The 16,357-nt window shown below is 40.8% G+C and overlaps 1 protein-coding gene across 1 annotated transcript; it reads right to left on the bottom strand.

Moving 5' to 3' along the window:
* Positions 1-330: 330 nt before the first annotated feature.
* LOC138875694 (uncharacterized) lies at positions 331-1,759 on the bottom strand. Its single transcript, XM_070154556.1, has 4 exons — positions 1,623-1,759; positions 1,149-1,436; positions 597-1,053; positions 331-528 (listed from the first exon to the last, which is right to left on the bottom strand). The coding sequence occupies exons 1-4, from the start codon at positions 1,757-1,759 to the stop codon at positions 331-333; spliced, it is 1,080 nt and encodes a 359-aa protein (XP_070010657.1).
* Between the last annotated feature and the right edge of the window lie 14,598 nt (positions 1,760-16,357).

Here is a 16,357-nt window from a genome sequence, read left to right as displayed (position 1 = left end):
ATCATGTACCTGACATTGGTGTATTTTTTGTACGTACCAGATGTAATCCATCTCCATGGTCATCCAAAAATATCCAACTCTGAGTATTTTCTTGGCTAGAACAAAACCATTCATATGTGGTCCACAAGTTCCGGCATGTATTTCTTTGAGTAGTCTGGAAGCCTCCTTTGCGTCAACACACCTTAACAACCCCAGATCGGGAGTTCTCCTATACAGGGTCTCTCCACTTTAGAAGGAGTGATTGGACAGCCTCTGCAATGTGCGCTTCTAAGTATGGTTCGCCTGTTCCGGGTATTCTCCTTTCGCCAAATATTCCTTGAGGTCGTGGAATCAAGGCTTTCCATCGATTTCCTCTTCAACATGAGCACAGTAAGCTGGTTGATTATGGATTCTCACCGGGACGGGATCAATAAAATTCTTTTCTAGATGTTGTATCATTGATGCCAAAGTGGTCAGTGCATCTGTGAACTCATTTTGAATTCTAGGTACATGTTTGAATTCTATCTTTCTGAATTTTTTCATCAATTTCTGCACATGATACAAGTATGGTAGTATCTTGGTGTTTTCATAGCCCACTCTCCTTGAACTTGATGTACCAGAAGATCTGAATCTCCAATTACTAGTAACTCATGTATATTCATATCGATGGACAAATTGAGCCCCATGATGCAAGCCTCATATTCCGCCATGTTGTTGGTGCATGGAAACCTAAGCTTCATAGATACATGGTAGTGTTGACCTATTTCTGTTACCAAAACTGCTCCAATACCCACTCCTTTGATGTTTGAAGCTCCATCGAAGAACATCGTCCAACCGTCGTAAGCTTCAATATTGTCCTCTCCTACTAATGATACTTCTTCGTCAAGAAAATACGTTTTCAAGGGTTCGTATTCTCCTCCCACAGGATTTTCAGCAAGATGTTCTGCCAATGCTTGTCCTTTGACCGCCTTCTGAGTTACATACACGATGTCGAACTCACTTAATAGTATGTGCCACTTGGCTAATTTTACGGTTGGCATAGGCTTCTGATAGATGTACTTCAGATGGTCCATCCTGGATATGAGGTATGTGGTATAGGCACAGAAGTAATGCCTATATTTCTAAGCGTCCAGGTCAAAGCACAACAAGTGCGCTACAGTAGAGAGTACTGTGCTTCATAGGGTGTGAACTTCTTACACAAGTAGTATATGACTTGCTCCTTTCTCCCTATCTCGTCATGTTGTCCCAAAACATATCCGAAGGCTCCATCTAATACTGATAGATAAAGAAGCAAAGGTCGCCCGAGTTCCGGTGGGACCAGGACTGGTGGTGTGGACAGGTACTCCTTGATTTTGTCGAAACCCTTCTGACAATCTTTGGTCCAACTTGTTTCATCATCTTTCCTTAACATCTTGAAGATGGGTTCACATATGACTATGGACTGTGCTATGAAACGACTGATATAGTTGAGACATCATAGGAAGCTCATCACGTCCTTCTTGCTCTTTGGTGGCGGTAATTCTTGAATAGCCTAAACTTTGGATGAGTCCAACTCAATTCCCCGACGACTGACAATGAATCCCAATAACTTTCCTACGGTAACCCTGAATGCACATTTTGTGGGGTTCAGTTTTAATTTATACCTCCTTAACCTGTCAAAGAACTTTCTCAAGTCTGCTATGTGATCTGTGGCCCTCTTGGATTTGATAATGACGTCATCAACATACACCTCTATTTCTTTTTGTATCATATCATGGAAGATAGTTTTCATGGCTCTCATTTAAGTATCCCTAGAATTCTTTAGACCAAATGGCATCATCTTGTAGCAGTACACCCCCATGGTGTAATAAAAGTTATTATCTCTGCGTCTTCTTCATCCATCCAGATCTGGTGATAACCCGCAAAGTAATCTACAAAGGATTGGAGCTCATGCTTAGCGCAATCGTCGATCAGGATGTGTATATTTGGCAGTGGAAAGTTGTCCTTGGGACTTGCTTTGTTTAAGTATCGATAGTCAACACATACTCTGACTTTACCATCTTTCTTCGGAACTGGTACAATGTTGGCTAGCTAGATTGGGTACTCGACTACCCTGAGGACTTTGGCTTTGATCTTCTTAGTAACTTCCTCCTTGATTTGCTCATGTCTGGTTTGAACTTTCTGAGTATCTGCTTCACTGGCGGACACATTGGATTGGTAGGTAATTTGTGAGGCACTATGGATGTGCTCAAACCGGTCATGTCATCATATGACCATGCAAAGATATCCTCACACTCCTTCAAGAAACAAATATACTCCTCCTTCTCTGATGGTGATAAGTGAATGCTTACGCGAGTCTCCTTGACGGTTTTGACGTCTCCCAAATTTACTACTTCAGTTTCGTTCAGGTTGGACATAGGTTTATTCTCAAAGTTCTCAACCTCCCAGACAATTTCCTCAGGTATTTTATCTTCTTCCTCCGAGTCACTATCCTTATGTTGCATTGTCTCATTACATGTCACAGTCATCGGTTCATCGGGAAAAGTAATAATAACGATGTAGAAAGAAAAGTGTGAAAGATAATAATGAAAATAAATAGCAAATGCATTTGATTAAATTTTAAAAATATCCAGTACCGCTCGATGAATCAAGCAATTATTTTGAAACAATTGCGTCTTTATAACAAAATTATTAAAAAAATCTGAAATGACTAGCATGGCTATAAAAATAAACTAGGCTAAGTGCCATGCTACCTAGGGACTCGGCGGGCCCGGGATAGTGTGGCGGTCCAGTTCTTGAGAATAGCTCCCTTCTCCACAGTCTGAATGGTAAGGACTTCTTCCTTCTCCTCCTCAATTATCGCACTGCAATCCATATCCTCGTCATCTAGGAAAAAATTCCTCAGCCAAACTAAAGCTTCTTCCTATGTAGTTCCCCATATTGTGTCAGCATGATGAAAAGTTTGACCCAGATGTGGCACTGGTTGCTCGTGAGGGTAATAAAGACCATGCCATGAAGGCGACCAATCATCATAATCTTTCCATGTATACTAGTATCCGAGCTCGAAGGTTGTACCATGACTTTTCAGCTGTATTGGTTTTGTAATGCCCTAGAGATTCTTCCCAAGCCCTTTGTCGGGTTCATACCCAGACCATGCAAGTATGCTTTCTATTTTGTTGTTCCGCCATTTTTCTTTCTCAACTGCATTGACATGTTCGATGTGGTGATAAGTTTCCCCTCTTAGCCTTCTTTTGTTCTCGATAACGGGGATGGTGACGGGTGTAAATGGGGTTACTCCCTTCCCCGTGAATGATCACTTCCTGATGGTTCCATTCAAACTTCACGGCCTGGTGTAGTATGGAAGCCACAGCCCCAGTAATATATATCCAAGGTCGACCCAATAGAAGATTGTATGTAGCTGATATGTCAAGCACTTGGAATTCAACATCGAACCAAGCTGGCCCCATTTGCAGGCAAAGATTAATCTCCCAAATTGTGGCCCTTTTAGACCCATCAAAGGCTTTTACGTTCATACTTCCTGCTCGTATCTCATGAAAACCTTTGCCTAATCTTTTCAGAGTATTTAACGGACAAATGTTGAGGCTTGAACCTCCATCTATCAGGACCCTGTCAACGAATTTATCTTCAAACTACACCGTGATGTGCAATGCCCGGTTGTGACTTAACTCTTCAAGTGGTAATTCATCCTCGTGGAAGGTGATCTTATGACTTTACAGAACTTGCCCTACCATATTGGCCATTTCTCTGTAGGTGATGTTGTGAGGCACATAAGCTTTATTCAACACTTTCATCATAGCATTCTTGTGCGCCTCTGAATTTTGCAGTAATGATAAGATGGATATCTGGGCGGGGATTTTTTTCAAATGATCGACAATGGAGTATTCCCTCGCCTGTACTTTCCTCCAAAGATCATCCGGTCCAGTTTCAATGATAGGTTTCTTAGTAGAAACCTCCTTGCTTGATCCTCCCAAGTGTTCGGGTGTATAGATCTTTCCCATTCTAGTCATTCCTTGTGCGACACCAGATTCTACCATCTTTTCTTTTCCCTTTCGCCTAGCTTCGGCGACATAATCCTAAGGTATGGCTTTGGATTTGAAAGGAGGTGTGATTGATACTGTCACTATGAAAGGTGTGGCCACTTCTACCTCGAATGGAGCAGGTGGAGCTACCTCTACCTCAAATAGAACTAATGTGGTTACCTCTACCTTGACTGACGGCTATGTCTACACCACAATCTAAGCGAGTGTGACTGTAGGTTTGATTCATCGTCTTCCCGAATAAGCCCAATTGACCCCTCAGGATCCCATTCTTCATCTGTATCTATCACATGTACCCCCTTACCCGATGATCTGGGAGAGGATTGTTGCAGATGTTGGGCGCAACTTCCTTTGCTTGTATGACCTTGTTATCAATAAATGTCTGGATTTTATCTTTCAATGTTCAGCACTCGTCAATGGTGTTCCCCTTCATACCAAAATGATATGCGCAGATTTTGTTTGGGTTGATCCATTGAGATTAGTTCTCCACTACCACAGCAAGAATAGGAGTGACATAACCAGTGGCCTTCAACCTTTCGTACAACTAGTCGATAGGTTCAACAATAGCGGTGTATTATCTGGGTGGTTTGCAATCAAAGTTGGGTCAAGGTTTTTGGTAATTTGGATGAGTTGGAGATGAATGATAGTAGGATGGCTGGGTGTTATAGGTCTGATAGGCAGTGGCGGGTTGAGAATATCTGGTAGATGAGTGTTGGTATGTGGGTAGAGGTATTTGGTATGTGGGTGGAGGAATTTGGTATGTGGGTAGAGGTATTTGGTATGTGAGTAGAGATTTTGGGCCTTGAGCCATCATTACTGCCCCCATGTCCTTCTTCTTTGATATGCTGCTTGATTGTAATGCTTTGTTCGCGGCCTGTAGTGCCTCAAAATTTGTCACCATCCCACTTTTGATACCTTCTTCAATCCTTTCCCTGAGTTTGATGATATCGGAGAGCTTGTGATTCTCAATGACCATTAGCCTCTCATAATACTGTGGATCTTGTGCCATGACAAAGAACTTGTTCATTTGTTCTTCTTCTAGTGCTGGTCTGACCTTTGTTGCTTCTGACCTCCATCGAATAGCATACCCTCGAAAGTCTCAGTTGGCTTTTTCGTCAAATTCTGGATGTAGAAGACATCTGATGCATTCTCCGTGTTGAACCTAAACTGGTCTACAAATTCTAATGACATACTCACCCAATTGGCCCACTTCTTAGTGTTCTGGCTTATGTACAAGGACATGGCATCTCCGGTAAGACTTCTCATGAAGAGATTCATTCGGATCCTTTCATCTTTTCCGACCCCACGAGCTTGTCATAGTAAGTTCTCAAATGAACCTTGGGATCACCTATTCTGTCAAACATTTCGAACATGGGAGGTTTGTAACCCTCCGACAGTTCCACATCCGGTTGTATGCATAGGTCTACATAATTCAGACTTTCTATCCATTTGCCTCCTTCGACACCCTGAACTCGACTTGTCAATTTCTTGAGTTCCTCAACCATGTTCTTGATGAGCAGGTCCTTTTTAGCAAATTCTGGTGTAAAGGAGATTGGTTGAGTAGAGTGAGGTATGATTTACACATATAGGGTTGTTTTGGTGAGTGCTAGGGACTTGGGTGTAGTGGTGGTCGTTGGTTGAGTTTTGAGGATCGGGAATGTGTTGTGGTGTGTTCTGAGGAGTGTGATAGGTAATGGCTTGTGGGTACTGGATTGGTTGATGATGTTGTTGTGGTGGAGTTGGTATCTGTAAGGGATTGGGATTTTGAGGTGGAGTTGCATATTGATGTGGTGCGGGAGGGTTTTGTGGATGCTGGTTTGGTGTATTTTATGGAGGCATTGGGTTTTTGGTATTTTGTTGGATGATATCGGGGATGTTTAGGGTAAGGGAGAGGTTTGATAAGTTGCGGACCTACTCAAGTTCTCCCTATAACTCTAGTATCTTTTGTTTCAAGTGCAAAACCAAGTCATGGTGCCGAAGTACTTCGACCGTCTGAAGTTTCCACATTCTCAGCATTTTCCTTTCGAATACCACTTATGTCATCCATCTTAGCTTTCCTTATGCTTCTCGTATTATTTGGAGGAAGAGGAGGTGGAGGGCCTCTAGATCTGGTGTGATAAGTTGACGATGCCAGTATGTGAGAACCAACCTTAGGGGATGGGAATAATAAAGAATAAAGAAAAATAAAAGGTAAACAAGTCAGTAAGGATTCTGAAAAGTTTGCAGTATTTAAACACATATTACGGGAATGTAAATTCACATCCTAATTTGGGAACCCTATTGTACCCGAGGTAGGCCTAGCGACAAATAGATTTGGAGAAACTTAGTGGCAATAATTACCTCATTTCATTAATGTAAAAATAGACGACCCCAAAATGAAACTAAATAATGTTACTAATGTCACTTGGCCTTATTACATTTAAAAAAGCAAGTAAACCTAATCTACTTGGTCCCAAAAGGACCCTCTCCATACTAGATGCCCTTGTTGATCCGTTCCCCCAATTCGCGTAGGTTCAGCAGTAAGAATGCCCTTGCCAAATGTCCTCCTTTGTTTCCCTTAGCGTTCTGGTAATCGGTGACTCTTTTTCTCATTTTCCCTTCCAATTCCATCAAACTGTACTCCAGATATTCCAACCTTTTGCTGGATTTAATAGCCCTCTCTTTCCACTCATTGATCATTTCCATGTCGGCTTTATGCTGCTCCATATGCTTAGCTTCAGACTCACGAATTCTTTTGCGCAACATGTTATACATCACCTGTGCTTCAGCAATATCGTCTATGACCCTGTTTCCTGGACCAACCCTTGGCTCGAAGATCCCTGCTATGTTATCATCCAACCATGAGGGGTAAAAGTATGTATGGCCCGCATAATATTGATCCGTCTCGATGGTATCCTTTTCCAAGATAATCTTCAAGTGCCACATGTGTTGTGCTTCATTCTTGTATGGAATGGTGTCACCCTAAAAATCGTCTATCAAGTGACTCATTTTAGCGACTCGCGGTATGACCTGTCTTTTGCCTGCCTGCCTTATAACCCTGAGGGGAGCGTAAGGGTATATGCCCCTTAACCTAATCAGTACTAAGTGGGGAACATCCCTAGATCTGATGATAAACTCGTCGGTAGGGAACCACTCGAACATCCATTGAACCTGGTCCTCAGTTAACTTGTTGAAAAGATGCACCCATCCTACAACATCCTTAGGTTGGGCAAACATGTCTAGAATATAGGTCATTCTCTTGGGATGATGAAATGCAATGTGATCATTCCACGGACTTCGTGAAAATTCCTAACGGTATTGACCCTTTTGAAGATGTTCTAGCAGCAAATTACAACCCTCGAAGAATCTGAACCCCTTCTGACAGCGTTCCAAGGCCCGGTACATATTTGCAATGATCATAGGGACAATGGTATATGTCTCCCCCTCGATCCCGTCCATCAAAGTTTTGGCCACCATGGACAACCTGGTATGGATTATGTCCACTTAGATCGGGAACATTAGCATGCCCAAGAAACACACAACGAACACAAAGACCCTGTGATGAATCCAACCCAAGAAGGTGATGGAGAATTCATCATAAAAAATACGGTAAGAGTTGTTGTGATCGTATCGTTCATAGAGGACGTCGAAAGGTATGTAGGAGTTTTTCAGGCACTCCAAGTCATCATTCTTCTTTAACCCCATCATCTTCAGAAACCCCCTAGTGGTGCGATTTTCAGGTGCCAATAAACTATGGCTATCCCAAGTCAACCCAGCGAATACCCTTATTTCTTCCTAGAGGGGGAAGTCATTTCTATGTCTCCAAAGTGGAACACAAACCTTTCTTTATCCTAGAACATGGTGGCAGCCTCGATCAGCATTTTGTTTGGCTGAAGATCCAACAGAGAAGGAAATTTCCAAAGACTCGTTTCATATGATTTTGGTCACATAAAGGAAGATCCCTCCACTAATCTAGCAAAACTGAAGGTATGCTACCGACCATGCTGAACCTGGGGACTTCGTGCCTCATTTTCTGCAAAACAAAGATGGTTAGGCCCTTTCCCCCTCCAGGTTTGTCTATTTATATAACAATGATTAGCATATTGGCACTTATTTTTCCAAAATTAATGCACACAATCCTGGTTGTGTCCGTTGGGATTATGGAAAACCCGATGGACTTGTGGGTGAGGCTTGTCGTAAGGGGTTATTATATGGACAACATGTTAACCCGTCTAGGTTTGACCATGATGCATGTACAATTAATCAAAGTGTTGGCCCAAGAACAAGTGAAGTTTTGAAGAATGACAAATAAACTCAGTCATGGACCAAGTCCATCTTGTGAAGCACATTCATGATCAATCTAGGCATGTGAGATGCACCTGAAGGAGATAAGTCCTACTGATCAAGAGTGTGCGCTCCTGAAGCTACTTGAACGAGATAGAAGAACCAGTTCAATTGTGTCTATATTTTACTCTAGTTCAATTATAATAGGTGGTTTGAAGTTGTACCTTTCAAGTTTCATAGAAGCAATTGTATAAGGTACCTAGAGTGTTCAAGTTATAGCTAACTTGAAGTTGTCGCAACAGTTGAGGTTGTGTGCCACAACGCGATTAGACTTAATACTTAGGTTTACAAAGAGTTTTTGTAAATGTTGTTTTAGCTCAATGATTTTAGTGGAAGTTTGGGAAAATCCTACTGAGCAGTAGGTCGTGGTTTTTTCACCTTTTGAGCCAGGTGCTTTCCACGTAAAAAATTCCGTGTTCTTTATTTTATGTACATATTATTACGCAAATAGTAGTAGTTAGAACACCTAGAAGAATTAGGCTCTTCTATAGCGAAAATTGGGTACCACACAAATCACCCCCTCTTGTGTGGTATTGATGCTTAAAACATCAATAATTGGTATCACAGTGGGTTATCCTTGAAGAGGCTAACACCTTAGGAAAAGATCAAAATGAGTGCACCACCTGGACTGTTAGGCCTCCACTTTTTAATGGTCAGTACTATTCTTGGTGGAAGAACAGGATGAGGGATCACATCATAGGAGAAGACTATGAACTCTGGGACATTGTCACTGATGGTCCTCTAGTAACCACAAAGAAGAATGCTGAAGGAGTGGATGTGCCAAAGACAAGAGCTAACTGCATTGCTGAAGATTTGAAGAAATAGGAGAAGAATGCCAAGGCCAAGAAATAGCTTGTGTATGGGCTGGGTCCAAACGAGTACAGTAGGATTCAAAGTTGTACCACTGCTAAGGAAATCTAGGACACTTTTCAAGTGGCCCATGAAGGAACACCTCAAGTGAAGAGGTCCAAAGGAACACTGTTGTATTCTCAGTATGAGAATTTCCCCATGAACGAAGGAGAAACCATCCAAGAGATGTATACAAGGTTCACCACACTAACAAATGAACTTAAGTCTCTTGGAAGGGTTATTCTTGAAGAAGACAAAGTTGAGAAGATTTTGACAAGGTTTTTCCAGTCTCTTGGGAAAGCAAAATCACTAATATTGAGGAAGTAAAGAATATTGCTACCCTCAAGCTGGATGAATTAATTGGAAACCTCACTGCCTATGAACTGAGAAGGCAAACCATGAAAATGGATACACCCAAGAAGGAAAGAAGTCTGGCTCTCAGAATTGCTGAAGGTTCAGATCTGGAGGATGATGAAATGGCTATGGTCACAAGAGATTTTAAAAAGTACCTGATGAGAGGAAAGGGTTCTTTAAGAGGTACAACCTTCAACAAACCAAGGGTTTCTAAGAAACATACCAATGACGGTTTGCTACAAATGTGGTAAGACTGATGACATGATCAAGAACTGTCCTCAATGGGAAATTATGTGGAAAAAGGAAAGGGGTGAACGAAGGAATAGGAAGAAGGAACAGGTTCAACCAAGAAAGAACAAAGGATCAACAAAGGCTATGGTTGTTGTCTGGGGAGAAACATCAGACGAGGACTCAGAAGATGAAGCTGGAGATGAACAAGCACTTATGGCCATCGGAGAATCAGATGATGAACAAGAGGTAAGTATACTTCATCTCAAAGACAAGATTAAATTTTTGTCTAAAGAAAAGTTGTCTGAGCTATTGCTAGACTTCATTGATGAGTCTGAAATAATTAACAATGAGAAGGAAGATCTATCAAGGGAACGTGTGATCCTAAAAGCCATGTGCAAAAACCTAGAGTCTAGGGCTAATGAGAGTGAAAGTAAAAATGCTGAGTTGAAGAGCTAGGTTCTTGAACTTGGCGCCAATATCCTAGAACTTAGGTCTAAGAACTTAAAATTGAAACTAGGAACAGGTAAGAAGAAAGTTGGCCACACACATCTCACTCTAGAATAAAACTTGGGAAAAATGAAAAATGAGTTGTATAGGAAGGATGAGCAGATAAAAGTCTTAAAAGAAGATCTAGGGAAGGTAAAACATGAACTAGACAGAACTTGCAAATGGAATAAAGCTTCTGATGCACTTTCCTGGCTAGAAGAACATCACAGTAGCAACGAAAGAGGACTTGGCTATGGAACTCAATAAACTAAGTGGGATCCTAAAAGCAAGTATCTCACTCTTCCTAAGAACAAAATCTGCACACACTATGGCAAGACTGGCCATTACAAAAATGAATGTAATGCAAAAGAAAAGGCCAGTCAAAAGAACAAAACTTTTGTTCAAGAGAAAAATAGGTTGCCTGGGTGGGCTAAAAGGAATTTGATTTATCCCTTTTCTTATATAAAGGGACCCAAACTAGTTTGGGTTTCTAAGACTAACCCTTGATTTCGTTTTGTAGGTCCAAGTGAAGGGAAGTAGCCAAATATGGTACATAAATAGTGGGAAGCAAGAACCAGTTCTTTTCACTTGAGGACCTAAAGGTAGGTAATGTCTCCTTTGGAAATGGGAAGAAATGTGATATTATTGGGGTTAGAAAGGTAGGTAACACAGATTCTCACTCCATTGAGAATGTCTACTTAATAGATGGCTTGAAATACAACCTGATCAATGTGTCACAACTGTGTGACAGAGGTAACCTTGTAGCATTTACCTCTACTAAATGCTTTGTGATTAACCTTACCACTGACAAGGTTGTTTTGCAGTGAAAAAAAGTTAACAATATTTACATTGTAGATTTGTCTACTCTTTCAGAAAATAAATTCACCTATCTATGTGTGTTGGATAATGATCCCTTCCTGTGGCACAAAAGTCTTGGTCATGCTAGTCTGAATCAGCTAAACAAATTAGTCTCTAAGAACTTGGTGATAGGGTTACCTAACATCAAGTTCAAGGAAGACAAAGTTTGTGAGGCCTGTGCAAGGGGAAGCAGGTAAGATCATCCTTCAAAAGCAAGAAAATGGTAAGCACAACCAAGTCGTTGGAATTGGTCCATATGGATCTCTGTGGTCCAATGAGAACCATGAGTAGAGGTGGAAAGAAATATGTAATAGTACTTTTTGATGATTATTCTAGATTTATGTGGTTACTATTTCTAATATCTAAAGATGAAGCATTTGACATGTTTACTGCTTTTGTTAGAAAAACACAGAAACAATTAGGAAATCAATTTGCATCCATTAGGTCTGATCATGGAACTGAATTTGAAAATGCTAAGGTTATTGAATTATGTGATGAGAATGGTATAGATCATAACTTTGCTGCCCCTAGGACTCTTCAACAAAATGGAGTAGTTGAAAGAAAGAACATGACTCTTGAAGACATGGCTAGGACTATGCTTCTTTCTAGTAAACTGCCCCACAGCTTCTGGGCAGAGGCTATAAACACTGCATGTTACATTATCAATAGATGCATGACTAGACCTCTTATAGAGAAGACTCCCTATGAGTTACTTAAAGGGAGAAAACCAAATATATCCATCTTATTGGATGCAAGTGCTTTGTGCACAATAATGGAAAAGACTCCCTAGGTAAGTTTGATCCCATAAGTGATGAGGGAGTATTCTTGGGATATTCTTCACATAGCAAAGCATATAAAGTGTTCAATAAAAGAACTTTGTGTGTAGAAGAAAGTGTGCATATAGTGTTTGATGAAACTAACATTCTTTCTGAGAGATAAGAACATAAAGATGAAGCCATTGGATTGGTAAAGGATTTGACTGAAGCCTCAGCACAAGTTAAAGTGACACCAAAAGAAGGAACATGTGATGGAACAGGTTCTTCCATTTAGGGCAATCTGACATGGGGAACTGATCAAAGAGGAATTCAAACAAACCCCCTAAAAGAACCTGTTTATGACCATGTTCCTCAGCAACAGAACATGAGAGAAACATCTAGCACAAACCAGTTGGTTGTGAAACCTCACAAGTATCAAATTTCTCATCCTATTAAAAACATTATCAGTGATCCAACATCTGGAGTCAAAACTAGATCACAATTAAAGAATCTGTGTGCTTTTGATGCCTTTTTCTCTCTTATTGAACCTAAAACTATTGTTGAGGCTTTGCAGGATACAGATTGGGTGAATCCAATGCAAGATGAACTCAATCAATTCGAGAGAAGTCAAGTTTAGCATCTAGTTCCAAGACACAAGGATAGATCAGTTATTGGTACAAAATGGGTCTTCAGAAACAAACTCGATAAAGATGGAACCGTTACAAGAAACAAGGCAAGACTGGTGGTCCAAGGTTACAGCCAAGAGGAGGGCATAGATTATGATGAGACTTTTGCTCTAGTTGCAAGACTAGAGGCAATAAGACTCCTCATAGCCTTTGCAACACACATGGAATTCACTCTTCATCAGATGGTTGTCAAAACTGCCTTCCTAAATGGCTACCTGAAAGAAGATATGTTTGTAAAACAACCTCCAGGGTTTGAGAGCAAGGAATGTCCTGAACATATGTACAAATTAGACAAGGCTCTCTATGGACTCAAGCAGGCTCCAAGAGCATGGTATGAACGACTGTCCAAATTTCTGCTTGAACATGGGTACAAAAGAGGTAAAAATGATAGTACCTTATTCTTAAGCTAAAAAGGTAAAGATCTCCTTGTGGTACAAATATATGTTGATGACATAATCTTTGGGGCTACCACTGATAAGCTAAGTAAGGATTTTGCAAAATTAATGGGGAGTGAGTTTGAAATGAGTATGATGGGTGAGCTTAACTTCTTCATAGGCTTACAGATCAAACAAAGTCCAAATGGAACCATGATCCATCAGTAGAAGTATGCAAAAGAGCTTATCAAAAAGTTTAAATTGGAGGAATCAAAGGAAATACACACCCCCATTGCAACTACCACAAAATTAGACATTGATGAACCCAGTTTATCAGTTGATCAAAAGTTGTGTAAGGGTATGATTGGTTCACTCTTGTAACTAACTACTAGAAGACCTAACATAGTCTTCAGTGTAGGGCTTTATGCTCGCTTCCAGGCCAATCCAAAAGAGTCTCACTTGACTGTTGTCAAAAGGAAACTAAGATACTTGAAAGGCATCACTGATTTGTGACTTTGGTATCCCAAAGGTAGTAATTTCAATCTAGTAGGATATGCTGACGCTGATTATGCAGGTTTCCTTATGGATAGGAAAAACACCTCAGAAAGTTCTAAATGAAGAACCTGATTCATCAATATGGGTTCATATGAAAGCTCAGATTTGTTTTCTATACTCTGCACAATTAGAAAGATTAATAATTCAATCATGAGCAGAAGTCCTATACTTGTAAAATTCCAAGAAAATTCTATCTGTTAGCATTGAACCAGTTCTGTCTACCTAGAACTCTAAACCGTAATTTTTTCCTAATATCTAGGGAAGCCAAATAGATCATTCCAAATTTGGAATTTCAGGTTGATTAGACTCCTATTTGACCACTGGAAAAGGCTGTCGTTATTTATTAAAGGTGTAATTCCTTTAAATACACATCTTTTATACAGCCTTCATCATAACTCTAAACCGTCAAAAAACTCTTCGTCACTTTCACTTACCCTCTTCTCCAAAATTCCCAGATTCTCTCAAAAAACAAACAATCATGTCTAACCCACAAGAAAATCCTGGAACTCCACCACCACCACCTCCCTCAAATTAATCCTCATCTACTCTACCTAATGTACCCCCAAAACCTAGACTACTAATGGTGAAAATGCTTGCTCGAAAGACTGTAGCATATGGGGCTCTGAGGAAGGCTTTAAATGAAAAGTTTGAAAGCAATCCAAGTGAAAGAAAGCCAAACTCCAAATTCCGACTCCAGCTCTGAGTTTGAATCCTACCAATCCGCAACTGAGGGGGAAAGACATGGGTCTTCTGACTCTAAAAAGATTCAAGAATCTTCTTCTGAGGTAAGTTCATCTATGATTGAAAACCTAGAGACTAGGTTAGTTCTGGTTGGACCAATTAGAGATGTTGAAGTGCCTGAAAAATGTAGGAGTGGAGGTAAAAAGAATTTTGAAAAAGAAAAAGAGAGAGAGGGTGCATGTAGTGAAGAGAGGGGAATTGGGAAAATTATAGTGCTTGCCATCTGTGGGGTTGAACATGAAAGGGTAGAAGAGAGTGGCATGAAGTTAGGGGGATTGGTTCTGGGGAAGTTGCTGAGGGGTTAGTTAATCTGAGCACACGAAGAGATGAACCTATTTCATATACTGAAGAGACCCTAGCTGATCTACTGAAAAAGGTTGGGGCAAGCTATCACCCAAAGAAATGCAGAACTCCCACAACAAAAGCCCCAAATGTTCCTAAGCGTTCCAAGAAAAGAAAGGCTTCATCACCAACACTTACTGCCTCCTCATTGCCAAGAGGTAGAGCCACAAAAAGCAGGGTGAGACAGAGTGAAGCTGATCTACAAAGGTCCTTAGAAGAAAGTAAGAAAAAGAAAAAGGATAAAGTAAAGGGAAAGATTGTAGAATCCTTAGAGGCTGTTGAGGAAGAGGAGATGGAACTGGTCCATCAAGAAAGGGGTACAATAGTGGAGGTTCATACACCCAAGCCTAAAAATCCGAAGGCCTCTTCTAAGAAGTCTTCCTCTGTGCCTGTGGCTGCTGAACCTACACTAGCCAAGAGGACAAGATCTGCAGTGAAAACCAAATAATCAAAAGTTTCTGCTAATAATGACTGGAGTGGAGAAGAAGAAGAAAATGATAATGAGAAGGAACATGACAAGCTTGCCATTTTTGGCAGAAGAAAGATTTTAAAGGGTAGACTGTTGAAGGACCTGGCGGAACCAGGAATGATGAGATTGGTGGATGATTTAGCTGCTCAGCGATGGAAGCACATGGTCCTTCAGATGGATGGTAGGCTAGCCATAAATGAGCTGATTAAATTTATGGCCAATGTTGCTGTTAAGGATGGATTCGTTAGTAGCCTAGTGAAATGAGTTCAAGTGTAGTTTGATATAGAGAAACTGGAGAGATTCTGGACATACCCTTTGAAGGGTTTGATGACTATACAAGGCAAAGGTGTCCATGCCTCAACTCCCTCCCTACTGCTCTTGAAATCACCAAGAGGTTTTGTGATTCAAAAGAGGTGACTGAAGCCAGGGCTGTGCAGAAAATTGAAATGAGGCCTGAGCACAAGGTTGTGTTTGAGTTTGTCAACAAGTTCTTATTGCCCAGACAAGAGAGAAGGCACACTGCTAACTACATGGATCTGGTTCTTATGGAGTGCCTGGAGAGAGGAAAGCAAATCAACTGGCTTGCCTTCATTATCAAACTGCTAGACAGGGTCATAAATGACTCCAAAGCTCATGCTACTCCATATGTCTTCATTCTGACCACGGTTCTGGATAGGCTAAATGTGCCTCTAAAGAAATGGGAAATGGCTTCGAGCAAGGAACACTTTGGCATCAAAACTCTTCTTGCCTGCGACTATCCAATTAATGTCATCCCCATTGAACTTGGTTCATCCCAGAAGACACCCATCAACAACAAAGTTAGGACTCTGGTTCAGGAATGTGTAGCCAAGGATGCTGAAATTGCTAGGCTCAAGGCTCGTGTGGTTGAAGTGGAAACTGAGAGGAATGGTCTCAGAACTGAGCTTGCTAAAGAAAAGAAGAAGAATGATGGAATTCTTCAGAACATGCTGAATCTTCTCCAACTTTAAACCCAACCCTCCAGTTCCTCCAAGCCTTAGGATTCCTAGCTTTTGTCTCCTGAACTTGTTCAGTACCCCAGTGACCCAGATTAGGGATTTTTCTATTTTTTGCTTATGGTTTGAATGTTTTTCTTTATTTTTGTGGATTGTAGGTGGCAACATATCTCTATTAATGATAACTGATGTTTTCTCTTGTTCAATGATTAATCTGTCCTTGATAGTTTAAATATGTTTGTTTGATTACTGATGATTGCACCATGATTGCACTTGCAGTTGCCCCAGTGGCCATGAGTACGTATTAAAATCTGGGTATCACACTTCGTATGCAACTTTTCGAT

This window comes from Nicotiana sylvestris, chromosome 8 (assembly GCF_000393655.2).
Source record: "Nicotiana sylvestris chromosome 8, ASM39365v2, whole genome shotgun sequence".
NCBI classification, from domain to species: Eukaryota; Viridiplantae; Streptophyta; class Magnoliopsida; order Solanales; family Solanaceae; genus Nicotiana; species Nicotiana sylvestris.
The sequence above is the reverse complement of the archived record's forward strand: the minus strand, read 5'-3'. Positions and strand labels throughout refer to the sequence as shown.

Bases quoted from the DNA above. Each gene is read 5' to 3' on its own strand.
- LOC138875694 (XM_070154556.1), bottom strand. From the start codon at position 1,759: ATGAGAGCCATGAAAACTATCTTCCATGATATGATACAAAAAGAAATA. The intron at 1,437-1,622 runs GTATAAATTAAA...CAACTATATCAG, and splicing joins TTCTTTGACAGGTTAAGGAG to TCGTTTCATAGCACAGTCCA. The intron at 1,054-1,148 runs GTACTCTCTACT...CCTCATATCCAG, and splicing joins TTCACACCCTATGAAGCACA to GATGGACCATCTGAAGTACA.